At 40.9% G+C, this 22835-nt stretch overlaps 1 protein-coding gene across 1 annotated transcript in view; it reads right to left on the bottom strand.

The window, feature by feature from the left end:
* Window positions 1–22835, bottom strand: part of abca2 (ATP-binding cassette, sub-family A (ABC1), member 2) — a 109705-nt gene that overhangs the window by 52463 nt on the left and 34407 nt on the right. The window contains exons 2-9 of the mRNA XM_074669749.1: window positions 20324–20417; window positions 10310–10421; window positions 9971–10134; window positions 7019–7140; window positions 6074–6184; window positions 3016–3192; window positions 2461–2682; window positions 1464–1870 (exon numbers count right to left, since the gene is read on the bottom strand). Of these exons, the coding sequence (XP_074525850.1) occupies window positions 1464–1870; window positions 2461–2682; window positions 3016–3192; window positions 6074–6184; window positions 7019–7140; window positions 9971–10134; window positions 10310–10421; window positions 20324–20417 (1409 nt within the window). The remainder of the gene's footprint in view (window positions 1–1463; window positions 1871–2460; window positions 2683–3015; window positions 3193–6073; window positions 6185–7018; window positions 7141–9970; window positions 10135–10309; window positions 10422–20323; window positions 20418–22835) is intronic.

The raw sequence follows: 22835 nt of genomic DNA, 5'->3' as shown, positions 1-22835 counted from the left end.
TCATTCATCATAGGTCAAAGTGTTGAGTTACTGTTTACAAACAGTAGATATGTCCTCAGAGCCTCATGTTATGATGTTTGACTTCACAGCAGACATAAACATGTTCACAGCCTGGTGTGCAAACGGTTCCTCTCCATCGCTAATTTCTCTACTCATGACAAATGAACAGGCTGAGTTTGAATACAGCCCTAAGGCCCCATTTACACAACAACGTTTCACTCAAAACACAAAACGCATAGAAAAAAAATCTGTGTTAACACAGAGACACTGAGGGACTGACAACACTGTGGTAAGCATGCCAGGCCTGTAGGTGGCGCTACAACTGTCTTGTCCAGAAGCGTTTTTTTAGTAGATCTCCACCAAAGTAGAGTTGGGCCGATCATCTGGTGTATTAGTGAATGCTAAGAGCAGAAGTGGAGCAACAGATGCTCATTTAGTTAAAAACAGTCAGCAGATTGAGCAGATTGAGCAGCACAAGCACAACACGGTAAACCACGACAAGTGTAACAATGGTACTGTTGGACTGTGCGCATGGGTGAAGTGTATAGACTGTCAAAATAAATGGACGTCATCTTGCTTGGCTCAAAGTGGTCGCCACAAAAACTGCTCCCCCTGGTGACTGGCTGCAGTATAGGTCAAAAATCCATCCCCCCAGTCATTCCAGATGGACTGTGGTCAAACTTTAAAAAATTAATACACCTTTAAGAAATGATTTTCACATCCCATTGTTGTGGAAGTTTGAAGACATCATTTGGCTGTCTTGTATCCAAGTCCTCTTTTTTACTGAAAAGTTTTGTTTTCATTAGTTCTAAGTGGCTAAAAACGAGGTTTTATGTCACGTTTAACGATGGTTGACAGCTGCCGTTCTTGTGTATTTTTTCTCGAGGATTGAAAACATATCAGGCAGTAGAGTCAAGAAGTGATTAGACTCTTAAGAGAAAAAAAATAATCACTATTTTTGTCACCTGGCTCCACTCAGACTATCCCAGAATCTCTCACAGCCTCTACTGCGCAGACTCTGGCTGCACATCTGCTGCCATTGGCTGCCGTTTTTTTTTAAGTTTGCGTTTTAAGTCAGCTGAAACGCCATTCCCATGTAAATGAGAGACCGAAACACAACAATACTTTTGGGTTTTGTCTTAAAACAGTTGCTGTGTAAATGGCCCCTAAGGCTTAAAGGTTATGTATAATGAGAGGCTCCCACCCTGCTGTCACACTATCTTGTGGTTGTGCTAGTGCGCTAATGCTTAACTAATGTTTATTCTCTCTTGTATTGTTGAACCACACAGATCAGATGCTAAGCATGGCTGCTCTGACTCTAGCATGTTTCCACCAACAGTGATATGGCTCCCAGCAAAAAACACACTTCATTTTCATAGCTAAAGCTGACCCCAAACAAAGTTGCATCAATATCTTGAGCCCTTTGAATCATCCTGCTCAGGTGGACACAGCTTTCATCTCACCTGTTGTTCCCGCAGAGGATCGGCTGCAGTCCGGCCCACAGCTGCACAAACGCTGAAAACTGAGAGTGAGGGTTTTCAGCTTCCTCCTTTCCCTTCCCCCCTCCTCCTCCTCCTCCTCCTCCTCCACCACCACCCTCTCCTTTGTCCTCCCCTCCTTCCTCCTCCTCCTCCTCTCTGGGGGTGTCAGTAGTGTTGGGGCCCCAGGTGGTGGCGTTCAAGGGCCAGGTCACGTTTGTGGGGAAGGTTTGGGTCCGACCAGCACAGGCTCCTTTGGGTAGCAGGCGGGCCAGTCCAGAGAGCAGGTCCACATCCCTGAGGAGTCTCTCTATGTCTGCCAGGTCCTTCAACAGGGACCTGAGGTAAGGCTGAGAGAGAGGAGCCAGAGAGTGGGGCTGCTCCAGGTGGAGCTGAGGGGTGAGGGTGGAGGAGAGTTAAAGGATTGAATTCATCGTCTCCACTGCTTTCAGATTTTTAGAGTGTGTATCAGTCTTTCTAGAGTCAATTTCTGCCCTAACTGGTCCATTCCACTTTAACTTACATCATGTGAGTTAGGAACTCGCGAACTGCTCTCACATGCACCAGATGACTTTCACTGTTTTTTTCCTGCGCAGGCAGCACTCAGCCTCAGAGCTGCAGAGCTGCAGAGCTGCAGAGAGCTTACTGTGGTTCAGTTCTCAAAGTTCTCCTTTTGCTCTCCTGTTTTCCTTCTTAGAGGTCATTCAGTCACTTCGACATTGCTTTGTTTGCTTAATGTTTTCTTTGATTCAGGGAATAAAACAAACAGTAAACATTTTAGTGTCCTGGCATTAGCAGCTCAGGACTAAAGTTTTATTTCAAACTTATCAGGATCCAGTTGGAGACCATTCAGAGTACACTGACTGAACATATGTAAAAACGTAACACTGTAAGACTCCAGATAATTCTGTCTCTGTGTTTTGCTAAAAAAGGGCCTGACTAGCAGCTGACACAGGTGAGTCTGCAGCAGGTGTTTCTGTACCTTCTCAGTGACGCTCTGCATGTTGATCTGCTCTCTCAGCTCACGACTCATCTGCCTGAAGCGCTCTGACCTTTGACCCTCCCCTCCGCTGCACACTGCGCTGCGATAGGCCTGTAGCACCGGACGCTGTTTCTCTGGCACCAACATTATTTTCCCAAGCTCGCTGGCTCCACCCTCCCCACAGGTGAGGACCTCCAGCATGGCCCCCGTCAGGAGGACACCCTGTGGAGGAAACACTACAGGTGTCTAATAACCCAGTCACAGTAATCATGTCACTGTACTTACACCTCAGCAACAGTTCACTCTCTTCACTCTGAGTAATTAGTGTCCCATCAGTATCAATAAAAATGGAAATAAACTCAAAGAGAGGTTTGAAATGAGTTTCAGTATTAACTTATTGTCTCGTGTGATATGTTTGATTGTGAGGTGGCCTTTTGGTCAAAAATATCCACCTTGTATTATAATCTCTTATCACACATCTTGACGTCTTCCAGATAATCTCAGAACATTTAAACCTTTTTTAGTAAAGATGGCTCAGAGAGCCAGTGGGTTTACCTCCACCTCCTTCAGGCCCTGCAGGTCGTTCCTCTGGTTCCCTGAGACCTTGGTCAGGCCTAAAGCGTGGGACATGAGTTTGAGCAGAGCCTGCCTGTGGGCTGCTTTCGATGGATCATGTAAGGCTTTGTGTATCAGACCTCCACCCAAACTATGAACATCTCCCAGCAGCTGCTCCTACACCAGGAGGGAAGAAACAGCAAAAGTATTTAGATGAGGTAAAGAAGATAAAATTGATCATGAACACCTACAGAAGTCATTTTAATTTTTCAGATTTTTCCGATTATAAGACAGATTTTCTTGCCACAGATTTTCAGATGAATAACGTGAGATATAAGCTGGATTCAAAGCCGCGGTGGCGCACAAAGTCCGCAGGTTTACAGATGCTCAGTTAGCTCAGTCCTGGAGCTGAGGCTGGATCACCAGACGGTGTCAGGGTGAGGGGATCGTGTTTGTTCTCTGAGCTGTGGTAACAGTTTTTCTTAGACTTCCTCATACAAGTCAGACATTCAGCTTCAGAGTGTTTGTTGGTTGTTTCTGGCACTGTTTCCACAAAAAAATATTCTTAGATATCAGACGCTGTGATTGTTATCTTCATGTAGATAATCCAATAAAGTCTAAAGCTTAATCTCACCTGAAGCAAACAGGTAAAGACAGACTCTCTAATGTGCTGCAGACAGTCTGTGTTACTGTAAGTGAACAGCCTCATGCTGTGGATTCAACAAAATGATAATATGATACCAAACATTTCTACATCCAAATGACTCGAGCTGAGGATCTAAACAACCTGCAGAGAAAATCATAAACACATCGTTACTGATAAACTTTTTAGCTGAATCAGTTCAGACCGGGCTGTTTGCTGCCTGTATATTGTCCGTCATCTTATCTCATAGATGCTATGAGGAGTAGGGATGGGTTCTGAAGTAGGTACTTCAATGGATACCGACCAAAATCTGTCAAAAGTACCAGGTACCGATTCACAAAAAATCATGAGCTACCATGTTTAGGTACCTAAACACACCCTTGTGACTATGAGGGAGTAGAAGAGTAAGCGACTTTCCATACTGGACATGAACACAGAATTACAAGGTTATTTAATAAAGAATAAATATGTCAAATTGAAAAACTAAAAATATATACAATTAAACAAATTTATATTTTTTACCAAATAAGCACAAAAAAAGTACCAAGTACCAGGCATCGGTACCGCATCGTTTCATATGTGAAAGGTGCACATACCTAATGAGGAGCACCTGTTTTAGTTGCTCTCCCTGTCACCTTGTGGCCTGGAGTCTCCGCACACTTTTGCAAATTAAATTTAGCGAAGTGTGTGTTTGTTTGGAATTAAATGGAGATTGGGTTGGACTTTTTACTGGATAAAACGCGCTGAGGTAAGGTATTTATCAGTACAGTTACATAGCACTAGGGTTTGAAATGTGACATCACGCAAACTTAGCAGCCGGCTATATGTTAGCGACATCAGCAGCCTGGTGCATTGATATATCTGTAGGCTAACATGACAACAAGTAAACACTGTCAGTTTGTGAGTAGTTTAGTAGTCATTAAAATTTAGCACAGCTGGCAGCCCAGTGCTCTATGACATGTCAGTGTAACGTAAATCCTGGTCATGTCCTGTCAGTCATCTACCAAGCAGAGCTAACGTAACCTCACTCTTCATTTATTGATAGACTCTCAAGTTTGAACAGACCACTGCAGAATAACTGCTGACTGTGGGTTGGATGGACATTATCACAAACAGTTTAGCTCCTGTGTTAGCCTTTAGCTCGGACTGTATCACTGTCACGTTTATCTTTCTTCTGCTCCTCTGTGCTTTTTCTGCCTGACAGCTATGCTCCAGCGTCCATCATCACTATAAAATTAATCACAGTAAGCGTTTTCAGCAAAGAAAAGCACAGATCTCTGTGTTTTATCTCTTCTCTCTGCTAAACTTCATCAGCCGGCGTAGTGTTGTCATGGAGACCTCGACGTATTGTAAAGCAATCCAGTCCTGGTTGACTCGAACTGGAAGCTAAGAAGTAGCATTTTAAAATAACCTGTAACCAACAATGTGCATATAATCTGTTTTTAAGTGTGGATTCTGATCAGGCATATGTCTAGAAGGGAGACTTTTTCAAGATCACTTCCAAACTCCTCACAGCCCCTTTAAAGTGTTTCTCTCCATAACCAGCAGAGGGTTTCTCTGAAAGCAAACATTTTTCAACAAAGGGAGCTGAGAATTACAAAGCCCCTAAAGGGAAATCGGTTGAAAAATGTTTTTTAAAAAAAGGTGTTCCTGCGCGCACCAGAAATACAGCTTATGATAAAGTTTTCAGTGTGTATGGGTGAGTTCTACATGCTAATGAGAAAGTTTTACATGCTCATTAGAGAGTTTCTGAGCTCACATGAAAGTTATCATGTTCACAAAAAAAACTTAAACATGCTCACAAGAATATTTTTTGGTGCTAAATAGACAGTTTAATGTGCTAAGAAGGTTTTGAGGGCTTACAAGGGAGCCTATTGGGTGCAAATAATATCTCATGGTATTACATATTGCTAACTTATTTTTTTGGCATTTTTTTGGCATTTTTACCTCTGGGGCTCCATAAAGAAACAACTTGCTAATGAGAATTAAACTCAGAGCCTCAGATAAACTAGACACCCCTAATAAGGCAAGTATGTCAACTGTGTTCCACATCAGACGATCAACATTTCCAGAAATCGGTTTTCAGGCCCAGTCCAAACTGCCTCTTGCGAAACATTTTTGTTTTCATGTCGTCTTTGAAAATTAGTTTTGTGGAAAAATATATAAAATAGTTTTTAATTCACCAGTTTAAAACACTGTCAACAATTACAACACACTTACAAAACGGCTCAATATTCAATGTACAACGACTTCTTTTATGGTGTTAGACAGGATGGATGGTTCATCTACCGGCCTGCTTATGCACATGTTCTCAACGGAGTGTGTCTCTGTTAGGACAGAGAAATATAAAAACACCTCTGCCTGGAAAAAACTTTTTGTGTGTGTGTGTGTGTGTGTGTGTTTTCACGAACTTACCTGCAGATGATGAACTTCTTCTTCAGGTGTCTGTCTCTTCTCTTTCACTCCTAGAGGCTGGGCTCCTCCTCCTCCATCCCTGAGAGATGTCCCAAAGATGAGACTGTATACCTGTAGGCCCACACACACACACACACACACAAACACACAAAGATAAACACAGAAAGAGAGAGAAAGATGTTTAAAGTTTTACATTTGACATGTGGAATAAACCTCAGCGAGCCTCTTGCGGACATTTTGGGAACTGCAGTTTTCTCCATTAGCTTCTTCTTTATGTGGTTTGAGTTGTGCATGGACATAAAAGCTTAACAAAACCTAGAGTCTGACAGTCTTGAATACAGAAGTCTTGTAAACACTGAGTGCTGCTGGTTTGGTTTTTGGTCTCCTGTCATAACACTGACACAATCACACGTGTTTATGAGGGATGCAGATGTTATTATTCTCTTCCTGAAATAGATGTTTGCAGACACCTGCCTGCTCTCACCGCTGTTCTGATGATGAACAACATGTAAAAAATCAATCACCTTCAGTTGATTTCCTAAACCCACAGTGTTTCATCCTGACATCAGCATCAGTCAATGCTTTTTATTAGTCAAGGTTGTAAATCAACTCCTGCAGATTCCACAGCTGCAGAGATGAAGTTTTTAGGTATTTTAGCCACTTTATAAACCTTTTTTGTATTTAATCTGTACAAGTAACACCAAGAAGAGGGAAGACTTGAGATCCAGCTATACATATTACTGTTTTTAAACGAAGAGCTGTACTATCATCTTAGAGTAAAGCGACAAATAAAGCAAGCCCAAAGGTCAGATAAGGTGATGTGTGTGTTTGTGTGTGTGTGTGTGTGTGTGTGTGTGTGTGTGTGTGTGTGTGTGTGTGTGTGTGTGTGTGTGTGTGTGTGTGTGTGTGTGTGTGTGTGTGTGTGTGTAAAGTCAGAGTGCTCACCTCTCTCAGACTAACAGGAGTGTCCAGCAAGAAGCTGCTGACCGAGTCGGACAGAGAGAGATTCTTCAGCAGAAACTGACGGAAAGCCGTTTGATTCCTGAACACACTGGCCAGCGTGAAGCCTGCTCCCAACACAAATCACAACACACACATGAAAAAACACACACATGAATTCATCCTCTGTGACTGTTGGTTACCCTATTCTGTGAGTTCATTAAAAAGAGAAATATGTCAGATTTTACATGAAACTACAAAGGACTACCTATTTACACAGCCCTGAGTTTTAAAATATACAAATGCTGGGCTTAAGTTTTGGAAAGTCTCAGTTATTCAAAGATGACGTGAACTCCTGAGACCCTGCATACTCATTTAAAGAGATTTCTGCCTCTCAGACTCGTACTTCATTCTTTATAACTTTGACCATTCAGCCACATTTAGGTACAATGTTCATGTCATCTTGTGGTGATATCACAACATTACACCCATTTCAGTGAAAATAAGATTGGGAAAATATCTGCAAAAGACTTCTACAGCAACTCCCCACGTAAAATCACAAAATAGAGGAAGGTACAAATAATGCCCAGATTTTCTGGATGAAACTGGTTTATTTATGTACAATAAATTTAATAACTAATAACTAAATAATGAACTAATAACCAATTACTTATCAAATACCAAGATATTTTATAATACTCAGTCTTCCTTATCTCAAAAGCAGTGGCAGCTGCTGGTCAGTCAAGGAGGGTAAGCTGATTTTTTTCCGGCCTACATCATAAATTTGTTTATTTAAGTAAACGTAAATTCTACCCTCCGTTCCTTTTCAAGAAAATGATCTGTGACCCTGTCGAACCAACCAGGTGTTTTTTCCAGGGATTTTACCAGTGTTCTCTCAATGGCCAGCAGAGCTAGACTGCTTAAATGGCCTTGGCCCATTGTGTTTAGGGTGTAAGACTTGAGCCACTATAAACAGGAGAAGCTCCTCTCTACAGAAGATGCTCTGGTGGAGGGTTATACTTCAAGACCACTGACTGGCTCATTTCACTGTCAATCAAAAAGGGATTCGGCCTCAGACAGATCATCCAATCGTCATGCAGCAGCCCAGCGTCCAGGTCAGCCCACTGCCTCATAGACCCCCAGGGCCTTTTTCAAACCACCCCCTACACACTCTCCCTACCCACTACCCCTTCGTTTGCGCGTTCTCGCGGAGGGTCCGCCACATTAAGGGCCATCCCAAACCGATCTGCGGGGAGGGGTAGTGGGCAATAAAACCCTCCACAAGCGAGTCTGCACGGATGCTGACTCGTTGAACACGTGCAGCGCTAAATTGTGTCCGGTGTCAGCCATGGAGGAAGCAACAGACAAATGTAAGTTTCACGCATATGTGCCTGCACAAACTGTTAAACTAACACAAATATTTAATGATTGTCATGCAGATGTTCACAACTTTAGATGTGCATGTTATTGATTAAGGTTTGCCTTGCATTTGTTCAGACAGTTCGTGTTTATTTGAGCGTTTAATATTCACAAAAAACGAAATAATTTATTCAAGCCAGAATGAAACATGAAAAAATCTGCAATAAAAAAAATAAATGCAGCCAAAGAAGCGTGGGAGTAAGTTTCTTTTGTATTTTCTACGTTCTATTTTCTTTTTGTTCTTTGTTTATCTGTTTCCGCCTGAGATCTAGTGAAGTTTCTGTCCCAAAGCTGTATTTATACCCTACACCCTGGTGAAGTGAACTTGGTTCAGCTGCGAGTGTGACTCCGTGACGGAGTGCACTCCGTCATGGAGGGGGAGTGTGTAGGGGGCGGTTTGAAAAAGGCCCCCAGAGACGCTCAGCGTCCGATGGGCGGGACAAAGCCCAACGTTTATCCAATGACCGTCCAGTTTCCAAAGTGGAACAACCCACTCTATGGCTGTATTCAGACCAGAAAAGTCCTTTGGTCCACTTGTTTGGTCTGGACCAAAAGCAGACTTTATTTTTTTCGTTTGGTGTGGTTCATATTCAGATTGTACTTTTTGCAAGTGGACTATATTCAGTAAACACATCCACGTGTGCGATGATCAGTGCTCTCATTGGACAGCACTGACAAAGGGCAGCACACAGAATACAGACCAGGAAATGGAGGTAAACGTGTGTTTGTGCTCTTATTAGAGCTGCAAAATCATTTTAAGTTTCAAGAGCAGCTCCTTCAAAGAAGGCTTAACAACACTGTTTCACATTTTGGAACAGCGAAGACGAATGCACGCAGCAAGGAGACGCTATGCTCTGCGTGTCCTGACCCACAACATGCGAGCAACAGCGTGGCTAAACAGAAGACTGAGGATCAGGTATGAACCTTGGTCTGAATACGCCCTTTAAGTGCCCACCAGACAAAAGGTTGGGTCTCAGGAGGTTTAAAAGAATATTTAGGGGACCAAGCTTTTATCCATGGGGGGCACCACAATCAACGCAAACCAACAGTTTTTCATACGTACTTTAAAAACATCTGCACATGTAAGTCTGTGTTTTTTCACTGATGTTGAATCTATTATGTTTTAACTTAAAGGCTCTGTGAGCACCATCTGTTTGATGCCAATTCCAATGACACCTTTAGGTCCATCTGTTGTGTTTTTCCAAGATAAAGACTCCGTTTCCCATGAGCACCATCACGCACTGTCATAAGCTCTTACCAAGGTGAGCATTTGTACTAAAAAAAGAATGGAGAGCAGATCTTCTTTTTAACTCTGCTTCTCTTTGTTCAAGACAAATTTTCACAGGATGCAGAGTGATGAAGTAAGGAATTAATAGTTATGTAGAGCTGCCGTTTGACAGTTTGCATCGTTCCGGCTTCAGTTATCATGGTGATCAGAAATCTTTAAGCACAAAAAGCAACAACAGCACACAAGCCAAAGATCTGAAAAAGAACGTCACCGCGTTCACTCATCAGTCACAGACTGGTTGTGGATCAGACCTTGGCTGTTGTTGAAGTTGTAGTCTGGAGGAAACGGGGCTGAGCTCAGGGTCTCCAAGTGGTGCTGCAACGTCTCCAGATCTTGACCAAAACCTGGCCGGTCAGACGTGAAGAGGCGATTCTGTTCGACCACTTCGCTGATCCGCTCCAGCAGCTGGGTCACACTGACAGAGGGAATATTAAAAACAGGAACAGATCCATGTTTATGTTCTACTTTGGGTACAGTCCAAGTACAGACTGTTAATAAGCATCTCTCCTGTGTTTTGTTCTGTGTCACAAACACTTGAAAAATATGAGTAAAAGTGACAGACTTCTAGATGCTGAAAGCTGTCTACTCACGTAGAGTTCTTGTACTGCAGAAACCCAAACTCATCCCTCTGTCCATCCGGGCACAGAGACTGCATGATGGGAATGATGCCGGCCGAGGTGAGAGGAGCCGCGCTGTAAAAAGCTGAATGTGAGGGAAGAAGGGGGAAAAGGGAGGAGGGGAAAAAAACAAGAAAAGACAAAACCACAGAGTAGGGAGGAAGAGAGGGAATAAATAAGATTAAGGTGGAGAAAAAAGAGGAGGATGATGAGCAACAGGAATGAGAATGAAAGAGGAAAGAGATTCTGTGTTAGAGAGGAGAAAAAGAGAGAGGAGCGGCTGACAGGCAGAGAGGTAAACACATGTCAATGCTGAACACGGACCTGTCATCACCACAGAGCTGTACAGAGCTCATAATGAAACCATGGACCTGGATATTTTTCATCTGTTCATTCATAAAGACGGGCTGATGTCACCATGGTTACACTTGTGCTCAAGCCCATTTCACATTTTAGACATATTAAAGACAGGACAGGAAGATATTTTTTTTTATCTCTGGTGCACAAAAACCACTATTGCATCAGGGGTAGAGACAGAAATGAGGGATGAGTATCGCTAACCGGTTCCTGTTAAGAATTAATAAGAAACGGTCGAATACATCGACAACAGTTCCCTTGTCAATCTTTACATTAAGCCAGAGCAGCCCGAGCATATGTCCACTTCTCCCTAGACTTAGCTAATTTAGGCGCTGTCAGAAGCCCCGTTAAACTAAACACACAAAAGAAATGTGTGTTTTTCTCTCACAAGGGATTCCTATTCAAAATATTCAACATGCGAGACATCTCCTCATGTACCAAATACGACATATAGAAAATAAAGCACTAGCTTGATGGGAAATTGAATTTATATGCTCGCGGTTAACTGCTATCGATGTATGCTAATTACCTAGGGTTTTTTGCATATAGTACCACATAAAAATATCACATTTACGCTTTACAATACTGAAAACTCTAAACGTCAGAGTACCAACGGGTAAATGTTTTCCAAACAGGAAGATAGAGGAAAAGTTACGTGCAGGTTCATGGCTGACTTCAGCATTGCTGTAACCACTTGGAGGCACTAGACGGCCTACCTCAGTCAATAAGTCTACGTCATCATAACCGCATCATGACCGCAGAAGCAGAGTTTAGCTTGGTTTAGCTCCATTCATTCAGACGAGTTAGCGGTTTTTAAAGACTAAATTCAACCTGTTATCAGCATCAAAATGTACGGTTGTTCTGTGGTCAGTTGTCAAAAACAATACTACACAACAGAGACAACGTCTATCAAGTTTTGCTAAAAACGTCCACCTAATATCTGTCCACTTGCTGATATCTTCTGTTCACTCACTGCTTTTTCACAAACCTGAGAGCTGTTCACCATCTGTATAAGTGATGATATTTAGTATAAAAATACATCTTTTGGTGGTTAGCTCCTCCACATCAGTTGACAAACCATTATACTCCGCAGTGCTTCTGCACCCAAGTTGCGCGCCCATCCACCGTTGTTGATGAAAATTTATCCCACTTACAAAACATTACAACAGCACTAAATAACGTGCAATTTTTACTTGTTTTTATTTCTTAGTTACCTGAGATATCGAGATCCAATGATAGATTTTGCTTTTTTTTTTACTTCTTGGCTCAAAAAAACGTTGTTGAAACAGAAAACCGGTACAGCCTACCTTTTATACAAAGAAAACTCATCAGAGGAATTGATATGGGAATTGATAAATAATCAGATCAATAAGCATAGATGAGAGAGCATTGACATAAACAAAATCTTACCAATATCCTACTAATAACACAGTGAAAAAAAAAAGACCTAAAAAAAATCAGTTGTTAAAACAAAAAAAATGTGATTTTTTAATTGATTTGAAGTTTGAATGGAATTGATTTTTAATTGAAATTATGAAATGCAGTGGCCTCCACTACAGAGCCATGTCTGGTTTCAATGCAGTCTTCCCTGATGGCCTGAAGATTTGGTCCATATTGTATTAGTTTTGGTCCTTGTCCCTGTTGTACAAAAGTTTCTCCCGATTCACTGGATCTTTTAATCATATCATATCATATCATATGACATTTTAACAATTCTTTGTCATTTTAACGTCAGAAAGATGATTCTTGAAAATATGCCCACAACCTGTTCAGAGATGTGCCTCAAGCTGTTATTGAGCATTACAAAACTTTTTAAGAGGTTTGTCAACTCTTTCAACATCTAAAACATTCTCTCTAAACTACGCTTGACTCAGCTTTAAGTGAGCAGCAAACAATCATACACAGCTTCCTAACTTTTTAGGGCTGTTAAAATGAGCGATAATCGTCTATTTTTTGTTCTAGAGATTTTTTTTCTCATGATGATTACCCCTGATGGACAAAGTCATTTCCAGAAATGAAAAAAGCATATTTGTGCTTTAAAGGGAAGCAGTAAATGTGTTTTTCGAGGGGACAGAACCAGGTTTCTAATGAAGTAATGTTCAATTAAACTGTGTTTCTAACAACCTCAGAGAGTTGAGCAGAAAATGCAGAACAGACGGTGAGAAAAATAAAGCCAGAGTTTGGATTCAGAGCTTGATTAACTCTCAGGAGAAATTAAAATCTTCCATCTGCACATTCCTGATGAGATAAAGTACGTCTTTGTTGACTTTATAGACCACGGTAGTTTGTGTTTAAAATGTGCAGCAGATATTTTTAGCAGCTTTATTTATGTCTCATGAACAGAAATCCCTTTTAACAAGTTTTCAAAAGTTCAGGGGTAAAAATAAAGTCTAAAAAAACAGCTCATGAATTAGATCCCAGAATAAACCTGAAGCTGAGCTCTGAGAGTTTTCAAAGCAGTTAGATCAGACGGTGTTTTCATCAGCAGTAAAAAGAGTTTAAACTGATACTAAACAGCTTGTTCAAGCACAAAGGGTAATTAAAATAAAAATAGTAAATGAATCAGGTCCATTCATTCCAAGCATTGACATGTGTCCTCTCTGTCCAGCTCTCTGAAAGAAAGATTCAAGTTAAAGAGTTAATCAGCGTTCTTCACTGAGTTAAAGCCTAAAGAGACAAGAGTTAAAGGGGGTTTCTGGTTTTTACACACGGATGGTATTTCTTAACACATTCAAATGACTTTATGACCAAAAGTTGAAGCTGTTTCTGAATTCCTTGATGCTTCAGTTAAAGACTTCATTTTTCAACCAACAGCACTGAGATCTGCTGTGGAAGCTGTGATTAAATCTAGTCCTGATCGACAAACGAGCACAGACTGCCTGCTCCTCTGTTCTTCCTCACGAAAGACTCAATGGAGAACTCACCAAGAATGGTTTTCAGTCAGCTCTCATTCACAGAGTGTATCGCTTTTACATTCAAAAGCAAGAACACTGACAAATTTCTGCAGCTCAAATAATTCACATATGAAAAGAAATCACAGCGTTCAGGTCCATAAATAATGATTATGTGGAATTAAGTACGATAACACAGGAAAAAAGTATTGAACGCACCATGGACAGGCTGTATACTTTGGCAAGGAAATGCACCATACCACATGAAATCTGTCAGTAATTATTACTTAAACTTCCAATTAGTGCAAATCAACATCAGCTGGGCTAGAGCAAATTGATGGTGCTATAAAAAGGTTGTTTTTTTCACCAAGATGAAATACGACACACCTCATGGTGGGTAAAGGCAAAGAGCTCTCTGAAGACATTCACAACCTGATTGTTGCTCAGCATCAGAACGGAACTGGTTACAGACTTATATCAAAGCACCTGAATATTCCAGTCAGCATCGTTGGGGCCATTATTCACAAGTGGAAGAAGCACCACCTTACCATCAACAGGCCACGCACAGGAGCCCCTAGCAAGATTTCTGACCAGGGAGTCAGAAAGATAGTCAGAAGATTACTCAACAAGCCAAGGACCACCCTGAAAGTGCTCCAGAAAGACTTGGAGGCAGCAGGTACAATTGTTACAGAGAAAACAATAGGCAATGCACTCCATGGCCATGACCTCTATGGACGCTCAGCCTGCAAGACTCCATTCCTCAAGAAAAGGCATGTTGAAGCTGGTTTAAAGTTTGCTAAACAGCATCTTGACAAGCCTGTAGAATACTGGGAGAATGTTGTCTGGTCAGATGAGACCAAAACTGAACTTTTCGGCTGTCATACTACATACCATGTTTGGAGGAGAAATGGCACTGCACATCACCCAAAAACACTTCACCAACAGTGAAGATTGGAGGTGGAAGCATCATGGCATGGGGTTGTTTCTCATCTCATGGTATTGGCAAACTTCATTTCATTGACGGAGCAATGAATGGAGCCATGTATGGGGAAATTCTTGATATGAATCTGCTGCCATCCACCAGGATGATGAAGGTGAGACGTGGCTGGACCTTCCAGCAGGACAACTATCCAAAGCACACGACAAAGTTGACTCTCAAATGGTTTCAAAAAAAGAAAATCAATCTGTTAGAATGGCGTAGTCAATCACCTGACTTCAATCCAATTGAACATTTGTGGAAAGAACTAAAGAAAAGGGTTCACCAGAGGGCACCAAAAAATATTCAAGATTTAAAGACAATCTGTGCAGAGGAATGGGCCAAAATCACACCTGAGCAGTGTGAGCGATTAGTTTAAACATACATGAAGCTTTTGGAAGCTGTCATTGCAAACAAAGGCTTCTCCATTGAGTATTAGATGATTCTCAGTTAGAGTGTTCAATACTTTTTTCCTGTGTTATCGTACGAAATTCCACATAAGCATTATTTATGGCCCTGAACGTTGTGATTTCTCTTCATGTGTGGATTATTTGAGTTAAAACCAATGTCTGGTAAAAAATTTTGTTTGAATTGTTATTTTTAGAAATAAATGTGATGAGAAAAAAGTTGATGCACTCAATACTTATTTTCCCCACTGTGTATAAATTACGAAAAGGTGTGATGCTAGATACCAGAACTCCCCCTTTAAGAACAAAACCTGCAGAATGAGACAAGAATTATATCCACTGATTAGTACAACAGCTTTTTGTGCAGATAGAATTACAATTGCATTTTTCGTCCACAGGAACGTGATCATCTTGACACACAGAGGAATCACACACCAGGTCACACAGGTGGAGTCTGCACATCAAGCCTCAAAGAGAAATCTTTATTGTAGTTTAACACTTTGACCAAGTGTAAAAAAGAAATCACAAACATGTATTGTAAAATTTTTTACTATATTGTGCTGCCCATGTGTTTAGGTTATGGATTATTTTCTTTCATTTAGTTTATGTTCACATTAGTGTGTCACAGTAGAGGAGGACAGAGAGGGGAACAATCACAGCTGGATACGGATTCATTGTCTCTGTCCTCAAAGTGAAAACACAAGTTCAGTCAGTCAGAGACTCAGAAACATCAGAGAAGAATCAAAACGGCTTAAAACTGAAGTCTTTACAGGACCCATGAGAGTGAGCAAAGCCAGCAGCTGAAATAAAGTCCATCTCTGTTCAGTAAAGTTGAATGGCTTTAACAGCTGCCAGGGGGAAGGTGTTAGACGTGATAATTACAGAGCCCTGAAGACACAGATTTCCTCTTTTAACAGTGAATATTCTCACAGAGTGACACATCTGACTAAAAAAAGCAGTAGACCAGGTCTTCACATAATATATTGTATTATTTCAGACTCTGAACACTAAGTTTAAGCTGTTGTCTCTTCAAAGCCTGTTTCCACTAAGAGGGTTGGTATGGATCAATCCAGTTAGGTAGGGGTTAGATCGGTAAAGCCTGATCCTATTTGTGTTTTCAAAGCCAACCGTGCTCTTCTTCGTGGGTGGCGTTAAAGCAAGGTGCTGATAGCTACATCATGAACATAATATTGTGACAGTGATGTCGCACTGGAAGTGACGATTCTTTCAACCAATCAACAGACTGCAGTGTCTCTAGCTCCACCTTCTGAGGTCAGATCTATATGTCCCGCATCTTAACAGGAGGGTACATAAAGTGGGACATTATGGTAATTTAGGGTCCAGTTTTGGTCAGAGGAAACACCACAAAACGCGTGTCCTACAGAGGCAGACTGAACAGAACTGCTTGGTGGAAACAGTGCATAAGGCTCCCTGCTCCACAAACCCCTCTTTCCTCTGATTGGCCGGTGTTCTGATCTCATGAAGATCCCGTCCTATTTCAGAATGGAGTGTTTTGATCAGTTTACAGAGAGATACTGGGATTTACAAAATGTGAATGTGTAGAAGTTTGAAAATCTGCACAGGTTTGGTCTGGACATCCAGTAATTTTACTTTGCACCTGTGTTAGATGTAACTAGGCCACCTTCATATTCTTAAGTAGGGGTGGAGGAAAAAAAATGAAAATTGATACATCGGGATTTTTTGTTAGACAATATCAAAATCGGGAAAAAAATATCAAAAAATTGTTTTTCTTCATTTCAGTCTTTGTTTAAAAACTGGATTGGAAAGAAGTAACCACCTTTCTCCAGCAGAGGGTGAAATGTTTCTCTCTGGCGCCTGATATAATCTTTAAACATTATCATCCTTTTTTCACTTTTTCACCTGGTCTGGTGTTAAAAAAGGAAAATAAAAATCGCAAAAATCTTAGAATTCATAAATACTGAAGAATCACAATTGTGATGCTGTGGAGCAGATGTAAGAGCTTTTCCTCAGTGTCCCCCCTGTCTCTGTGTTAGCTTCAGGATGCTAACTGTAGCTGCAGTAAGCCTGTTGTTTTAGCCTATAATGTTACAGTAAACGAGCTTCACTGTTTTCTAAACATTGTGCACTCGGAGCTTGTGGCGCCGCTCTCAGTGACGCAGAAGAGCGGGGTGGTATCAGTGGTGGCTCATTTACATATGAAGGCCACACCCACTAAATCAGAGCGTTCTAAACAGAGGGGCTATGAGAGCCTGGAAACAATGCTGCTGTGCTTGATTTATTGGCTTTTTGGACCAAAACATGTTACTACCATTTCATGAAGACATCAATGATCCATATTAAACTGCAGAAAAGGAGCAGACTATGGGTACCTTTAATAAGTCCCTCTTTATTCATGTTGGGCTGTAAAACCTCAAACCTGTTGACTCCTGGTCTGTTCCTGCTCGTTATGTCTATTTGTCATCGTAGTCAAGCTAAATACAAACTGATTTTGACACAGCTTGTTTTATTTTGAAAGTCACTTGGTTTTTCAGGTATTTTCTGGTCACGACTTCCTGTCCCGCTAGCTCTTCCTTGCGCTGAATTTATGCGTCACAGCTCTGCATCCAACTGATGAGTCCACTTTAGAGGACTGTGGCTCTCCAGGGTCAAGGCCATAGGCCTTTATCAAAGATCCTCTACTGTGAGTAAAACATGTTGTGAGTCTCTGAGTGAGTGAAAACAGCAGGTTCATGATGTGTATTATGGATCAGGATTAAGACACTCATTAAGAACACACACAGTCACACACAGAGAAACACCCCAAACCAGGATTAACACGTTAACAGGTTAAACTGAATGTTTTTCATGAGGTCATCAGGAGTCTGGGTAAAACTAACCAATGAAAACACTTACACACTGCTCCGTCCAACATGTCGTGAACATGCATCACGCACGGGAAAGAAAAAGAAAAAACGACCACAAAAAAAAGATAAAAGAGAACAGAAACAAAAAAACATGTGAAGTACAAGACAAAAACATGGACCAGACTCAGACATGAACTCAAACAGAGAAAGACACTAGAAGCTGAACATACTACAGCTCATGGTGCTCACATGTCTAAACAGCAGCAGATGTACCAGGGAGCTGCTCAGGAGCATCTTTACAACTGCAGGCAAACATGACTCAGCAGAAGTGTTCACCCTCTGGATTTGAATAAAACACAAACCTGAAGCAGCCTCGTGTGGAGAGGAGAGAAGGTGGCGTTTGAACACCAGTGAGGACAGCTCTCCTCTGATAACAGACTCACTCTACAACCTTAACTCCCTGCTACTGACGCACATCTGCAGCATCAGCTTCATTTTATCACGTTTAGAATCTGTTTGTGACCACACTAAGAGGACACAATCTTAGTGAAATGTTCCTTTAAACCATAGCTAGTTGTTGTTAAGCTCTGATGCACAGAAATCCTTCTTCCTTCTGTAAAAACTCTCTTATGGTCCGTGGCTCCTAAGCTGGTATGGAATTGGATTTAGGTCAATTAAAGTCAAACAAATCTTTGTCTTGTTGTTTGTTGTATGAGAAAAAAAAGACACTGACGTAAAATCTTTAACTTAAAGACCCATTATTTTTAGCATGAAGTAAAATAAGAAATATTAGCTTTACTTCCAAATTCTTAGGAAGAGATCCGGTCCAAACAGACGACTGTTTTTTAGATTAAAAAGGGATTACAATCATTTGCAACTTATTTTTAAGAAAATTCAGCAGACTCAAAAACAAACTTTTGAAACCAAATTCTTTCGCTGTTCGTCTTAGACAGATTATCAAAATAAAAGTAATATTTGTCTCATTGCACCAAAAACAGATTAAGTTATACTTTGATAAGAACATGAGAAGTGTTACTAAATTTTCCATGACCGTAATGTAACCATAATTAATAAAAAGTCAGTTTATCCCCTCACATTTTACTTCTCTGCCCATGAACCATGCTCTGCTTGTGGCACGAACAGGTGAGTCGTTTGCCATGTTTCATACCTGCGGCCTGAAAGCTTTGATCCTTTCATATACATGCCAAAAGCAGATCACTCTGCTCAGGCAGGTTTGAAAATCAAACCTACCCTAAAATACCCAAAAGAAGAAGCGTGTCCACCACAAAAATAAAACCATTCTGAAAAGGAAGTAGTGAGGTCTGTTTCCAGGACTCATCCTCCTGAGTTCGTGTATATTTTGGTAATTGGATTTTCCGTTTAGAAAATGATATAAAAACAAAAAACAAGTGGTTATTTGATTTTTGTTTTCAAATTTAGAAATGACAACAGAAAAACTGGTTGATTTTCATTTTCTATTTCCAAAAACAGAAAATAAAATGTCAGTAAACAGAAACAAAAAAAACGACTGTTTTTTCATATTGTGCAACTAGAAGTTGCCTTTCAAAGTAAGAGCGCTAGTCAGGACTTCTGTGTAGGCTAAAACATGGGTGACCACAAACTAAAACAGCTTTTCAGTTTGATCCCTACAAGGACCCAATGAACCCTTGGACCCATATAGTCTGCTTCAGTGTGGGGTCACTGTCAAATACATAAGTGAAATACACATAAAATACATAAAAAATGAAAGCATTTAATGTTGACCTTTTGGGTTATAATCCTATATAAGCTATTAGTTGTACATAATTGGTGATATAAGATACTGAGTCTGAGACAGTATAAACCTGACGTTTTGCTTGGTGCTTAGTCCTGAGCACTAATCCAATTTGTGTCTCTGCAGCATGCACTCCTTTTATAATAACCCCTCATCATTCCTCTTCCATGTGTAGGTCCCGTTTGAAAAACTAAATACAAAACAAACAAACAAACAAGCACAATCTCTGCATTGAGATTGGACAACACTAATGTGCGTGCATGTTTTTTTGGATTAAGGGGTTTGTCTCTGTTGATATTGGTATAATACAAATACATGTTTCGTAACTTAATTATTTATAATTGTGATGAACGGGCATAGAAAATGCCAGTTAAAGTTGGTAAGGATTTACTCTCCCTATAGCCGCAAGCGCGCACCCGCATACACGCATACACACTCTTTGCTGTTACACAGCAGCGCCGAAATTAATCTTCTGTCCTACACAGCACTGTCCTGACTGAAACTCTTAATTTGAAAGAAACTTTCAGTTGCACAAATGAAAAAAAGGCATTTTTTTGTTTCTGTCTTCTGGTATTTTATTTTCTGTTTCTAGAAACAGAAATGGAAAATTAAATGGTTTCTTAATTTCATTTTTTTATTTGTAAACAAAAATTGAATAACCACTTGTTTTTGATTTTTTCAATATTGTTTTCTGAATGGAAAATCCAATTACCAAAACATACAGGGACCCCCCTGGTCCTCCGACACATTTGCTTACCTTCCTTGACGGGAATGGCCGGCTTCTTCTCCCTCAGACCCAGGAGGATGAAGAAGAGGACCAGTGGGATGAAGATCTCAAAGGCCAGCACCCACTGTGGAGGAAAAAGGAAGAAAGCAAACAATCTGATATGTGCTGTAACAAATCCAAACCATAGACTGTTAAAAAAAATAGGGACGTCTGCTTGATTGGCTCGAAGTGAGGTCGCCACAAAAACTACTACCCCTGGTGGCTGGCTGCAGTATAGGTTTAAAAATACGGCATTCCAGCCATTCTAGATGGGCTATGGTCAAACTTTAAAAAAGTAATACATCCCGTGGAAATGTTTCTCACATCCGATTGTTTTGGTGATTTAAAGATATCATTTGGTTGTCTTGTATCCAAGTCCTCTTTTTTCGGAAAAGTTTCGTTTTCATTAGTTATACGAGCTTAAAAACGAAACTTTATTTAACATTTTACGATGATTGACAGCTGCAGTTCTTGTGTATCCAGAATCCCTCATGGTCTCTACTGCGCAGAATCTGGCTCCAAACTGCTACAATGGTGGCGCCTGAGGCAGCCATATTTTTGCTTCAAAACCGTACAATGATAAATGGCGGAGCCATGCTGTCCACTCTATACACAGTCTATGATCCAAACCAATGTCAGTGCTGCGATCCTGCCACAAAGAAACTCTCATTTTCAGGCCCCATCTCTTCGCTTGTGGATCATACTCTGGGTTAGATTGACTGCTCCCACACTCAGGTCCATGACGTCAACATAAAGGTTATATTCAGTGTGCTCAACATGCAGAGTGTGATCTATGATCATGAGCATAGATTCATATCCGATAACTTCCTTAAGGAGACAAATGAATTTGACCATATAACCCAACATGAGTTTATAACCCTTGTTTTGCTGTCCCTCTTTAGTTATCCCCATCTCTAGTTCAGAGAGCAGAGAAGTGACAGTAGTTAAGAATTCAATTAAGAAGGCAGACTCTGAGCTGGACACGCAGCAGACGCCCTGAAGCAGACGTTCATAATTCACACTCAGGCTGCAGGAGAGAGGAGGAGGAGGGGGGACAACATTACTGCGCCAAGATAGCAAGGATTTATGACTGTGATGCTCTAATCGGACACAGTGTCCACCTCCAAAGACAAACACTGTGCAGACTGACCACCTGGAAAAGTAATTGACCTGTCTGCCCCCTTACCTGACTATTATAACTCAAACACAATTTGTTCCCATGAATATTCAGAGGGATCACGGTCAGGTATTATAAATTCCACTCTTTGTAGGGTCTGCACAAATTAAAGCTGCAGCTCAAATGGCTGCGGTCTCCCTGATGGAGAGTTAAAGCAAGTTCACCTCAGCTTACCTCTGAGCCTGACTTGCTGTTTTTGTTTTTACAAATTCTGGAGTCTGCATGTTTTCTAGGTAAACAAAGTTTTAGATCACTGTATCTTGAGTAGACAGTCCGAGGTAGCAGGAGTGAAACAGCCTGAAGTCACTGCATTATTGCACATAATGAAAATGAACTTGAAGTTCCTGTTTTTGTTCCTGACAGACTCCAACTGTTATTCTAAATTTATGATTTTACAAAAATCACCCCTTCATGAAGGACATTTCCTTTTTTTTTTTTTTAGGGGAAACTTTGAAAAAAAGACAAGGTCAATCCAATCTAATCCAATCTCTTCCGATTTGGGTTCAATGCTCAGTTAGATTGCATTGCATTTTTGTCAAACTTTCTCCAGTTTACAAGATAAAATGTGAACAATATGAACTAAAAGTCCTTGGGTTCCCCTCACCTCTCTTCAGTCCTCTCTCCAAGGAAAATCAACTGGAGCTTTTGGATTTAGAACTAGCATGATGTTACTTTGCCCTTTGGTATAGTGCTGGGTTAGCACAGCTAGCTCGTCCATCTTATTGGAGATAGATCTTCTCCATATGATTGATGGTGGGAAAGGTCGGTATTGCCTCTTTTTAGCTCTCATCGCAGCCTCCGTACATTGTCCTTGCCTCTTTCTCCACAGCTCGTGGGGAACATTGGGCCTAGCACCAGTTAGCATCAACACGCTGTAGGCTGCTAACAGCTGATCTCATGTGTAAATAAAGCAACCATGATTACACGGGATCCAGTGACACACATGGGGCCAAAGTAATAGTCCAAACACAGTTGCAAACGCTCCCAGTTTTGCGTCCATGAAAAACAAATTAGCCATAAATGTAATTGAAGACTCCTAATGCAATGACTAAAAAAGAAAATAAATAAGTAGAATAAAAAGACAAATTAGATAGAGCTGCTGCAATAAGCTCCCACTCAAGCAGTGCTTCCCAACCAGTAATAATGTCCCTATGTCACAAGCTGGATTTGCATAATTTATCCAGGTCTTTGAGCAGTAGTGGAAACAGACAAACGATGGAATTTTTCACCAGGAACTACAAGTTGATGGACTTTTAGGTCAAAAATAAAAAAAATCGAACACAGTATCACTATTAGTTTGCCAGCTCTGCTGAGGACTTTGCAGTT

The sequence above is a fragment of the Halichoeres trimaculatus genome, unplaced genomic scaffold, assembly GCF_033239565.1.
Source record: "Halichoeres trimaculatus isolate MK-OKI-2021-1 unplaced genomic scaffold, fHalTri1.1 fHalTri1_scaffold_5, whole genome shotgun sequence".
NCBI lineage: Eukaryota > Metazoa > Chordata > Actinopteri > Labriformes > Labridae > Halichoeres > Halichoeres trimaculatus.
This window is presented reverse-complemented; position numbering and strand designations above follow the sequence as displayed.